Here is a 13,493-nt window from a genome sequence, read left to right on the forward strand (position 1 = left end):
GGTGGCAATTTTACCTATTCCGATTGACTCCAAAATATTTTTAAAAAAATTGCTTGAATGGTGGTTTCACCGATTCAAAGTGACCCTACTCTAATACCAATTGTAGGATTGAAAAGCACTAGAGGAGGGGGTGAATAGCACTCGTGGCTTTCACTTTCACTTTCATTTCGAGTAAATACGCAGCGGAAATAAAGAGACACACAAAACATCAAGGATTTACTTGATTCGGAGTCTGTGGTGACTCCTACTCCAAGGCCTGCACATAAGAGTGCTTTCGATGGGCAATCACTATAGCTTCAAAAATATTACAAAAGAATACAACAATTAAAGCACTACCAAATATTATACCGACGATAAGGAAATCTGGAATTGAAAGCTTCTGGTCGTCGAAGTAGAGTTAAGACTTTGCCAGATCGATTTGTTAGCAGCACACTGAAGAAGGATTGCAAGTATTTGATATCCTTAGCTGCTACTTGAACCGGCCTTAAATAGGCTATTGAGGGCGCCTCCAGTTGCCATAGGAGGAGCCTCCAGTCTGCCGAATCCACAGCGTCAATAAGTTCTTGCGTCTTCGCTGCTTATCTTCCTAAAGGCGCCTCCAAGCTCCATGGAGGGCGCCCTCCATCCAGCGTTCAAGGCATCTTCCATCTCCTTGGAAGGTGCCTTTGCACCTTGCTGCACGCGTCTTCGACTAATGCACCCGATGCACCTCCAAGCTCCATGGAGGGCACCTCGTGTACTGTTCATCCGAGGCTTCCTTTGGCCAACTTCATTCCTGCAACGCATATTAGTCCACAAACAAAGTATACCATGCAAAACCAAGTTAGCACAATAATATAAGATAAATATAAGTACTTGACAGTCATCTGACTATCCGGTTCTGACTTCAAATTTCCTCCGGAAACCCTAGGTCGAACCGACGCTTACTGTTCCTTCGTCGGATAACGTGTCCTCACTTACTCCCCTCAAGAGAGTTTACCTATTACCAGACTGATTCTCCAGACCGAGTGGACTTTTTCTCAGTGTCCGAAGCTTCTAGTCTTCATACTAGACGTCCACTCCATGACCCGTCCAGTCTTCCACCCGATTCGTGACACCAGGTTTTCAACCTAGAGTCCCCGACTCTAGGATTTTTACCCGAAGTCTTCGACTCGCCAAGGCTTTCCGCCTAGGGTTACCACCCCCTAGGACCTAGGGTTACCACCCCCTAAGGTTTTCCACCTGCCTAATCGCAGCTAGGGCTTTTGCCTAAGATTAGGACTTTTTTACAATCTCATTCAAACTTGTTTAATCACAAATAATCTTAACTTTGAACCCTTTGTCATTATCAAAACTCAAGTTCGATCATCGAATGCTTCCTGCACCAATAATTTTCATACATCTTTGAAAATCTTCAGTCTTGTTATTTATATTTCCCTTATTTTTTATGTGTGTCAAATGGAGATAGATAGTGAATTCAGAGGGACATAACAAACTCAGGAGATAATTAAGTTAAAATATTCGTTTACTTATCTTTGTATATATTATAAACTTAACTATGAACCTTGGTTGTTAAACATCAAAAAAGGAGAGATTGTTAGTGAAGGGTGCACCAAAATTGATCCTGAGTCTTGATGTTGTCAAAAGTTTAAGTTAAGTCCTGTTGTGATCTAACAAGTTAACTAAGTGTGTAGGATGTTTACTCAACCAGGAAAGTCTTAGCAGATCATGGAAACTAGGCAGGAAGTCCAAGTAGGTCGAGAGGACCCGACACTTGACAAGAAAGCTCGATAAGTCTGGAAGAATCGGTATAGAGAGGAAGCCCTGGTGACACTACAAGAATATATGCTTTTAATGGCATTTAAAAGTGTCTTCGTATACTACTTATACTGACACTTTTAATATAGTGACATTAAGTCAAAATGTCCTCTATAGTGATGTCGTCTAAAGTCTTATGACATTTCCTAGTGTCACTATAGCATAAAAATAGTCACACCACTAATGTTATGAATAATTGTTATAGTGACAAAAACAATGTCACTATAAGATTTGTAATGACATTGATACATGCCTTTATTATAGTAATAATATGACAAATTTATATGTCCTATAAAATCATTTAACAAGACACCTATAAGTGTCGTGAATTGTTTTTATAGTGACATGAAAAAATGTCCTTAATGATAATTTATAAGGTTAATTTAAAATGCCTCATTATATAATTTGTAATGACAGTTACAAATGTCTTCTATAATAGTCTATAATGTCTTCTATACTAATCTATAAGGACATTAAAAAAATATCATTAAAAGTTATTTATGATGACTTTTTTAAAAGTCTCCAATGGATTTGATGGTCTATTGTGACCTAAAAAATCCATATATTATGAAAGATGTCATCCATTTTCAATATTTTCATGATATAATATTCACGCACATAACAAATTAACATAAATACAAATAAAAAGTTTTAAAATAGAAATTAAAATGCTAATCAATAATTGTCATTAATTTTCTAATCCATAAGGATAATAAATTTGTCACATCAAAAATATCTATATACCAATTACAAATGTACCCAATGTATTTAGTTTTAGAACTAGAAAAAAATTAAGTCTCATAAAGCAAAACATAACCAAACTTGTAGTGCATCTTCATTCTTCAACCATCACATCTTAAACAAAATCCAATATTCTTGTCACCTACAATAAAAATTCATATATTTGTGTAAATAAAATAACATAAAATAAAGAGATTAAAATTTAATTTAAACTAGCAAATTTTTACCAAATGATAAACCGAGAAAATTCCACAGCATCAAATATAATTGGTTTAAAAAGACACTAACATTTACCTTACTATTGTGCCACAAAACTCCAAATGCACCTAGTAGAAGTCTTCTTCATTAACTACCAACTGTAAATATTATTGATATTGGTATAAAAAAGTGTCATAACATGATGGGCATATACAATAAATAGTAATTAATTAAAAAGTTACATATCATACCAGATGGCAAGGCCAAGCTATCATTCCTCCAAGTGTATCCTCAAACCTTTGTAAAAGATCATATGGCCTAATCAAACTCTCTTCCCGTTCTAAGACAACTAGAACTTGTATTTCACACCAATTTGGTCCCAATGCCTGTCTTCCTACTTCAGTATTTGGATCCATGCTATGAACAACTCCTTTTGCCACAATTTTCATCGAATCAAATAGACTTTTTATCGAGACAGAGCATCCAACCTAACAAGGCAAAAAGAGAAGGTCATGATGAAAACAAATATGGTATACCATCAACAACAACATTTATGCTAAATAAGATTATACGTTATTACTCAATCTAACTGAATTCTCAACTTCTCAATAAGCAGCAATACACATACAAGAAATCAATAAATGACTAACTCATGATAATTATAATCTCACACAAAAAACATATATAGCTTGGAAGAAAGCAAACTAGATAAAGACTTTACCCTTAGAGATAAACTAACTGGATCAGAAAGTAATGGACTACTTGATAATGTTGTGTGTTGTATACTGTTGTAATTTGAACCAAGGTTTTGGTTTGATTGATTGCAAATCTTTGATTCTAACATTGCAATGTGTTGGCCTTGCTTTCTAACTTGTTCATCCATTTTTTCTAACTTTGTCCTTTGCTCCATCACTATTCGATTGCATGTACTACGGCTTGGAACTTCTCCCCATAAATCAGATGGGTTAACACCATCACCAAACATACGTACTCGACCTGGTCTATCTGGTCCAATGATTTGAGCAAATATGTCATTTTGACCAACTTGATCATCCTCGTCTTCAGGAAGTTGATTTTCTAGTTCTTTCATTGCAGCCTTTACCAAAAAAACAAAAGTCATAATTTATACATAGACATGATGAAAACCAATATCTTTGAAAGTAATATAATTGTAGTTTATAATTAACTTACCAATTTTTCCGCCACAATGTTGCTTGAGGGGCTTCCATTAGCATGAGTAAAGCAAGCATGGAATAATTCGACTCGTGATGGAGGGCGTCCCCTTTCTTTTCCCTAAAATTACAGTTGTTAAAAGTTTGTAGATTCTAATGCATGTCAATTATAAGATTAATATGATAAATTACCAATTTTTGTTGCACTTGAGCAAAAGATCTTCTTCCAGTTGTCTGATTCATTATCTTTTGCTTCCGAGCAATCTTATTTTTTTCACTTCGTTCCTAATATATTAAATTCAAAAATTGATACACGATACAAAAGTAAAAATGAAAATTTTCTAAATAGATAAAATATTATATACCTTTGATTTTTCTGAATTCCACTGAATAACTAATTTCACATATTGCTCTACCAAAGCTCTGTTATCTCTTTCTTCCAGAAGAACTTGCATTGGTAACTCAGGATCATAATACTTCTTTTTAAGTTCTGACTTCCAATTTCTCCATTTTTTTTTATATTGAACGTAGTGTCCAACTTTCTGTTCCAGGAGGAAGGTCATACTTTTCCTACACAGACATTTAGAAAATTTATCCAAATAATAAAAAATTATTTAATAATAAAATTATGCAATAACATTTCAATTACCTTTATAACATCTAACATTTTTTTTCTTATTTTCCATGGGCATTTTATGCCAATCTTCCACGTCAATTGGACAAAATTTACCATTTCTTGCCAAAGTACCTAAAAAATCAGCAAATTTATTTCTTCTTGATCCTATAGGGCGTCCCATACCATCACATTGGATCTTAATACGTGGCAGCGTACTAGGTCGACCCCAAATGTCTTTCATAAATGTAGGGCCTCTGGTTTTCTTCTTAGCATTAGGAGATTCACTTTCACTATCTACATATAGAAAAAAAGGAGAAATAAATGATTGAATAAATACAGTGAAATAATTTATTACATACTTTGCACAAGTTACCTTGATCAAATTCTTCATCCATAAAATCATTTTCAACAATCTTATTTGAAGCTTGTAACTCAATGTCTTTCTGATTTGAAGCTTCATCTATTTGGTTATTTGATGCACCTTGAATGTTTTGACAGTCTGCACAAATATTGTTTAAACAAAATATAAACAAGAGTAGTTAGGTGTGATACGTTGAAAATAATAGATTGCTGATGTATAAAATAAGATGCTACCTTTTTTTTTTTTAATTTCGAGTTGTGGACTTGTCAATCAAAATCTGTGGTTGAGTATTTGTCCCATCTTGAAGTTGAACATGAAATTTTCCAACATTTTTACTTTTAAGGGGCATTCCTATCAAAGACAAGTTATATAAGATAAATAAAGCATGAAATAACCATTATACCAAACTATATTAAAACTTAATATTTTGAAATAAAAAAAATCACAAGTTTCATATATTTTTATATCTAATACCTTGTACATCATTATTTTTCTGAATTGAAGTTTCATCTATTTGGTTATTTGATGCACCTTGAATGTTTTGACAATCTGTACAAATATTGTTTGAACAAAATATAAACAACTTGAGTTTTAAATTATAAACAAGAGCGTTCTGACCTTTTCTGCTAGTTACCACATTCTCAATTTCCCTTGCATGATAGACTTGAATAATGTATATAACATATAAAAGAAAAAGTCAAATCAGAGTTATACAAAAGAAAACAATAAATGGCTGATGTATAAAATAATATGCTACCTCTTTTTTTTGAGTTTCGAGTTGTGTAATTGCCAATCAAAATCTGTGGTTGAGTATTTGTCCCATCTTGAAGTTGAACATAAGATTTTCCAACATTTTTACTTTTAAGGGACATTCCTATCAAAGACAAGTTATATAAGATAAATAAAGCATGAAATAACCATTATACCAAAGTATATTAAAACTTAATATTTTGAAATAAAAAATTCACAAGTTTCATATATTTTTATATCTAATACCTTGTACATCATTGTCTTTCCGATTTGAAGTTTCATCTATTTGGTTATTTGATGCACCTTGAATGTTTTAACAATCTGCACAAATATTGTTTGAACAAAATATAAACAACTTGAGTTTTAAATCATAAATAAGAGCGTTCTAACCTTTTCTGCTAGTTACCACATTCTCAATTTCCCTTGCATGATAGACTTGAATAATGTATATAACATATAAAAGAAAAAGTCAAATCAGAGTTATACAAAAGAAAACAATAGATGACATACAGGATTACTTAGTATGTTAAGTATGCAAGATCAAGAAAACTCAAATAACAACTAGCATACATGATTACCATGCTTCTCATAATCAAGCATTTACCAATAACAACAAGCAGCACATTTCCCACCAAGCAAATTTACCAATAAGAAAAATATTACCATGCTTCTCATAATCAAGCATTTACCAGCAAGTAAATTATAGAAGTCCCTACTGGATTTTTATAAAGTCTAACCACATTTCCTGGTAACCCAATGTTGGTATTACAAACTCCATCCATTTGTTGGTTGGTATATTACTTACACTAGCAGATTTGAAAACAATAGATTGTTGATTTGAAAACAATAGATTGCAGATTTGAAAATCTTTCTATAGATTTTTGAATCAATAGAAAGAGATGGCATCAAATCCAATCATACAAAAGAAAACAATAGATTGTTGATGTATAAAATAAGATGCTACCTCTTTCTTTTGAGTTTCGAGTTGCGTGATTGTCAATCAAAACCTGTGGTTGAGTATTTTCCCCATCTTGAAGTTTAAAATGAGGTTTTCCAACATTTTTACTTGTAAGAGTCAATCCTATCAAAGGCAAGTTATGTAGGATAAATAGCATGAAATAACCATAATTATAAGGAAGAAAGTCCTAACCTCTTTTTGAATTTCGAGCTGCGTGATTGGGAATCATAATTCGACATTGTGTATTTGCCTTATCTTGATGTTGAAAATGAGGTTTTCCAATAGTTTTACTGTCACAAGTCATTCCTATCAAGAGCAAAAGTTACAATTTATAGATAAAAAGAAAGTTAGTTATATATCCATTGATATGATAAATAAAAGGTCCATAGTCAACAGTGAAATAACATATATATATGGCAAATCTACTCTCTTACTATCACTTTATATCATATTAATTAAACATAAAAATTATATATGCTAGACAAAATCTCATCATAAACAGAATCTCATCATATATCAACATCAATTTCAACTCCTGTAGCATCATCCCGAACCCAAACGATTTCTTCATGATCATGGTCGTCTTCAGGATTACAAATACAACTTTGAAGGTATGTATCAACATCTGCCACAGGTTGCATTTTATACTGTCCTCGTGCATCGGTGGTGATAATTACATGCCAATTACAATCAACTAGATCTTCCACATAAAAAACTTGCATGGCTTGGGATGCTAAAATATAAGGCTCGTTATGACGCTTCACATTTGTAAAATTGGCCAACATAAAACCATCCTCGTCTAGTTTTAGTCGTTTGCCTTTGGAGACCCAATCACATTCAAATAAAACAACTCTTCGACCTCCCTCGTAATCTAACTCAATCACATTTTGCAAAATTCCATAATAATCAAGTTCACTTGATATTGGATTCTGATGTCTAATACTTGAATAACTTGAAGTAGTAGCCCGAACAATAACACCACAATTCTGAGTTTTCCTCTTGCGTTCCACTTCTTTTGTATGAAACCTAAATCCGTTGGAAAGGAATTTTTCATATCGTATCCCTATGAAATTCGGACCTCTGGCAAGTGATTTCAGATCATTTGATATTGGATCATCCTGGGAAGGATTTGTATTTTCGATCTATCACAAAAAAAAAAGATAAAATATGTATAAAAATCATAATATATAACTTTAATGACAATTACACCACAAACTTACATGTTTTGCAAACCAAGATGCAAAAGACTCACTATGCATACGTTCAATCTGGTGAGGTGGAAGACCAGAATGACTAAGATTCAAAATCCGACGGTGTTCACTGAAATTAAGAATAACGATTTGATAAACATTGATGATTATATATTTAAACTCGATGAAATATATATTAACATACTCTATATAAGATTGTACGTGATGACAGTTGAATAACACATATTGATGTGCCTTCTTTAATGTCTCATCATCAAACTTAGTTGTAATGGCCTTTCCAAGTGCATAAGCAGAGGCTGTAAACACGTCCAATGCAAATGTTGAACCGATAGTTGTATCATCATTTCTCGTTGATTGATTGAATCTTGTCTCTACATAATCAGCTAAATATAAAGAACAGAATGTCAAACATTCCTCAGCCAAATACCCCTCAACAATGGATCCTTCTGGTCGACTTCTATTTCGAACATATGACTTCAATGTCCCTAAGTACCTTATATCAAAAATATAAAATTTATATTATTGAGTGAAAATAATAATTTAAATAAAACAATATCAATAAGAGAATTGTTTATTACCTTTCAATTGGATACATCCAACGATAATAAACTGGTCCAGCAAGTTGTACTTCAGTAGCCAAATGTACAGTCAAATGAATCATTATGTCAAAAAATGACGGAGGAAAAATTTTCTCGAGTTGACAAAGAATCACCGCAATGTCTTTCCTCAGACGAACCACATCAGTAGGAGAAATTACTTTACAACATAGCTCTCTGAAATACCTACACAATCTGATCAAAGGATTCCGAACTGATTTAGACAAAGTTTTACGTAGTGCTACCGGCAACAACTGTTGCATCAAAATATGGTTGTCATGACTTTTTAGACCAATTAATTTTGCTGGTTTCAGTTGAACGCATCGTGAAATGTTAGATGCATAACCATCTGGAACTTTAACTTTTTTCAAAACCTTGCAAAATGTACCCTTCTCTTTTTTCCCCATTGAATAACAAGCTGGAGGTAGGTAAACTCTACTCGGTCCCTTCTCAATAGGATGAAGTTCTGATCTTATCCCAATTTCTTGCAAATCAAGACGTGATTTAATATTATCTTTCGTTTTCCCTTCCATATCTAGCAATGTCCCACAAATTGATTCGCACACATTCTTTTCAATATGCATAAGATCAAGATTGTGACGTATCACATTATCTTTCCAATATGGTAAATCGAAGAAAATACTCAGCTTTTTCCAATTGAATGGTAGTTCTGGATTATCATCAACTATTTTTCCAAATTTCAATTTAAATTTTTTTAACTCATTAATCACTGTGTCTCCTGAAAGTATTGGTGGTGGTCTTCCATACTCTTCTGTGCCATCAAAATGTTGAGAATCTTTGCAAAACTCATGATCACTGTTTAAAAATTTGCGGTGACCCATATAGCAATATTTTTTACCATTTTTTAACCACCGTGAATGTGTAAATTTGTGACACACCGGGCATGCAAATTTACCCTTGGTGCTCCATCCAGATAGGGTTGCATATCCAGGAAAATCACTTATCGTCCATAGTAATGCAACATGCAATTTAAAATTCTGTTTTGTTGATGCATCATATGTTTGCACTCCTACTTCCCACAAATCCTTCAAATCTGCAATAAGGGGCTGCAAGTAGATGTCGATGTTATTTCCAGGAGCAGATGGACCAGGTATTAGCAATGATAACATAAAGTATGGTTGTTTCATACACATCCATGGTGGAAGATTATAAGGCACTAAAATGACTGGCCACGTACTATGCACCGCACTCATATTTTTAAATGGATTAAATCCATCTGAAGCTAATCCTAGCCTTATGTTTCTAGGATCCTTCGCAAATTCTGGGTGGTTATGGTCAAACGTTTTCCAAGCTGGGGAATCAGCTGGGTGTCGCATGTAACTGTCTTTTGTGCGAGATTCAGAATGCCATCTCATATGGACGCCCGTTTTGTAGGACATGAACAAACGTTGTAACCTAGGCTTTATTGGAAAATACCATAAAACCTTACATGCAACTTTCCTCTTGTCACCAGTAGGATCATCTTCAGATGTTTCCCATCTAGGCTCATTGCATGTTTTACAGAGAACTCTTTCCTTGTCCAACCCCCAGTACAAAGTACAATCATTAGGGCAAGCATCGATTTTTTCATAACCAAGTCCTAATTGCTTCATCAATTTCTCTGCTTCATAATATGACTTTGGTAAATCTTTCATGGCATTTGGAAATGCTTCTCTCAACAAATCCAAAAGCATATTAAAGACTTTATTGGTCATTTTTCCAAGACATTTTAAGTGAAGCAAGCGAATGATGAATGCAAGTTTTGAGAATTTCTTACATCCGGGATATAACTCCTTTTGTGAATCATCAATTAATTTATAGAATTTCTCGGCCTCCCCAAACGGAATATCTTTATCCTTTTCAAATCCTGCTGTATTGATTGTACTACCATCGTGTTGTTGGACCCCAAAAGCATCATGAACTAGTCCCTCCATGTTATCTACATCATCACGAGACAGAACCGAACTAGATATTGAAGGTGCACTACATGCTATCTCTCCATGAGCAACCCAGTGAGTATAACCTTTAATAAATCCATCAACCGTCAAATGATCATAAGCCTCCTCTCTTGAAACACATATGCCAATCTTACATCTTGCACAAGGACATGCAATTGTTCCATTTATGTTTGCATTAGAAAATGCAAAATCTAGAAAATTCTCAAGTCCTTTTCTGTATTCCTCAGTTTGTCTTGGTAAAAACATCCAACCTTTATCCATCACAATTCCAATAAAAATATGTACTAAAACTGGTTCAACAAAAAAATAGATTCAGTCAAAAAATCAAAAAACTTAACAACCAATATAGTAACTAAATAATCTATCTGTAAACAACTCAAAAACACTAAATATTTTATATATAAACTGCAAACATGTTATTAAATAGATTCAGTCATTGTGATAAACATGATAAGTCAATAAGATAACATGATTTCAATATCTCAATAGATGTATGTTTATTTTTAATTCTAAAAACATAAAAGAGTCCATTATCCATTCTTACAAGCTAAATTTAATTTTTAAAAATCATGATAGTACAGAATGTTTTTATACTTGTTATTAAAGAGAAAAGTTTCTAGAGCATAATGGATTTGAATGATGAGGAAAAGTCAAACTTGTTGGAATGTGTACCTGAAGATTCTTTGATAGAGTTGAAATCTTGTCAACTTGTTTCTCGATTACTTGAACCTAGCAGAAAAAACAAGCATCAAGCTCTTTAACAGCTCAACTATGATATTGCATACTTCATAAACTTAATGTTGTAGACTTGGCACCTGCTTAAAAAAGACTTCCAGTCCCTGTTCTGCAGCACTAACTGGAGGCTGCTGTCCTAATTCAATGTTGGCATCTCTTGAAGGCTCTCCTCGAGGGAGTTCGAAAGAATCCTACCAAAATAATTGAATAGTAATACCTCAGTTCATAATATATACATTCTCTAGAGAAAAGAATAAGAGTGAAATATTTCAGAATGTTAGAATTGGCATTCATTTGAAAAATTATCTTCTCAAGCAATTGAGAAAAAACTGACAACTATTTACCAGCTGAGATAGAATAATATACATGTTTGTTTGTGTAGCAATATCTAAATAGAAAAAAGTTCAACCACTAGTAAAAATGAAGTATGTTGTCATCAAACTTATCATATATTTCTGAATGCCTTGACAAAAAAATTGTCTCCATATGAAGAGCAATGCAGTTGGCTAGAATTAGACTATTTTGGATCTTTAAGAACCAGATGCATTTATTTAGTGATGTATGGTAGACATATTGAACAAAAAGATATTTGCCATTGGAATAGTGCAAGCTATTTAAATTGTTGGTGATAGGTTTATATAGAAACAAGAAAAACAAGAATTATATTACTGCTTTTACACAATGTGAAATTGTGAACCATCAGGACACTGTCCAATATTTCCATCAGCAAATTGTGAACCCGACTATTTGGATTCGGCTACATGAATGCTATAAACCATTAAGTACTATGTAAAAATATAACACTGGTAGATTTTAAATCAATTAAATTAATTTTTTGATAGATTGACTATGTTGTATATCTATGTTTCATAATTGACGTGCCCATTCCACAAAGAACCAAAACCTTGATGTAGATTTGAGAGTAGTAACATGCTACAGCATTTCTAGGAAATGGCTGACAATAGCAAATATGTTAAAAAATCAGGATAGAAACTTTCTATGCTTCTTTTCTTGTGGTACCAAAATTTATCCACTATTCTCTCAGGATAGAAACTTCATTCATTAATAGGATGGTGATTTTAGAAAGAGGACCTCACTATAGCTGTCAAAGTTTTTCATAACTTAATGGCTGACAATGTTATCTAATGAAGAATCATGAATGGTGTGTCAATCAACAAAACAAACAGATTGCAAAAGAAAAAATGTTTTACTAACTAATGTCTTCTTATAAGTATCACTAGTCCTTCTCAACTCAATAATACAACAAAAAATAACACAGAAATCAAGTGAACGAAAGTAGAGAAGAGAGGTAGATACTGAAATCAACCTTAATTAAAACTTCCTTCAAACTAAACATATTGAAGCAAGATGTGGTTTCACAGAAATCACCAAAAATCAACAAGAAATCAACCTCTTTACCACAAAAATTCACAGCAAGAAACAAGAAAACCTTCAAAGGAAATAGAGTGCATAAATAGTTAGCTTGCAACCTAGGGCTTCAGATCATGAAAAGAGGAAAGAATAGGACCTTGGCGTCACAAGCAAGAGGGCAGACGGCGCACAGACACTTGCAACCTAGGGCTTCTGATCACAAGACGCTAGAAGAGGAAATAATAAGGGCTCGGTGTTGCAGATGACGGGGTGGATGACAAAGGGGCAAGCGGACGACGAGGCAGGCGGCGCAAAGGATGTCGAGGCAGGCGACAGAATACGGGGCAGGCGCCGCAAAGGATGTCGAGGCAGGCGACAGAATACGGGGCAGGCGGCGCAAAGGATGTCGAGGGTTCGGCGAGGATCGGGCAGGGACGATCGTCGATGGAAATATTGAAAGAGGGAAGAAAAATTAGGGATCGGGATATAGGAAACTCGCGGCGCGGCTGAGTGCTTTGTTGGAGGGAGTGAGGAAAAAAATTGGCGCGCAGTAAAACATTACATTACATTTATTAAGTGTCATAATAATATACCTAATTAGATTTTAATTTTATTAATTTTTCATTTGTAATCAATGTCATTATATATATAAAACAACTACATTTTTAAATAAATGTCATGAAGAAAGTGTCAGGAAAGCCATTTTTTCTTGTAGTGTGAGCTTATCCGATGTTAAGCGGTAAAGTATAAATAGGTATGGAGGACCAATGTTTGGCAGATAGTTGAGGTAAGCAACAGGAGAGGAACAACGGTGAGGTCGTGTTCTAGAAAGAAACAGTTTTAGGTCGTTGATCCAATTGAAGAAACTAAAAAGGTTTTCAAGTTGAGATCAAGACAGTTTTATTGTCAATTATTACTCATGTATCATATATTACTATCCTAACGTTTATTTACAGGAAATATATGTTTAACGTTATTTTGCAAGAATTGGTCTTATCAGTCGACCAAACCTGTGGATTGGTCAACCAA

At 33.7% G+C, this 13,493-nt stretch overlaps 2 protein-coding genes across 2 annotated transcripts; both read right to left on the minus strand.

Annotated features, from left to right (window-relative positions):
- Positions 1-2,864: 2,864 nt before the first annotated feature.
- On the minus strand, positions 2,865-4,471 carry LOC122039011. The gene is made up of 6 exons (XM_042599026.1): positions 4,274-4,471; positions 4,101-4,193; positions 3,928-4,029; positions 3,458-3,832; positions 2,988-3,224; positions 2,865-2,894 (listed from the first exon to the last, which is right to left on the minus strand). The coding sequence occupies exons 1-6, from the start codon at positions 4,469-4,471 to the stop codon at positions 2,865-2,867; spliced, it is 1,035 nt and encodes a 344-aa protein (XP_042454960.1).
- A 2,631-nt stretch (positions 4,472-7,102) lies between these two features.
- LOC122039020 lies at positions 7,103-10,619 on the minus strand. Its single transcript, XM_042599039.1, has 4 exons — positions 8,383-10,619; positions 7,989-8,297; positions 7,814-7,913; positions 7,103-7,735 (listed from the first exon to the last, which is right to left on the minus strand). Exons 1-4 carry the CDS (start codon positions 10,617-10,619, stop codon positions 7,103-7,105), a joined length of 3,279 nt encoding a protein of 1,092 aa, XP_042454973.1.
- Between the last annotated feature and the right edge of the window lie 2,874 nt (positions 10,620-13,493).

The sequence above is a fragment of the Zingiber officinale genome, chromosome 1B (genome assembly GCF_018446385.1).
Source record: "Zingiber officinale cultivar Zhangliang chromosome 1B, Zo_v1.1, whole genome shotgun sequence".
Lineage (NCBI taxonomy): Eukaryota > Viridiplantae > Streptophyta > Magnoliopsida > Zingiberales > Zingiberaceae > Zingiber > Zingiber officinale.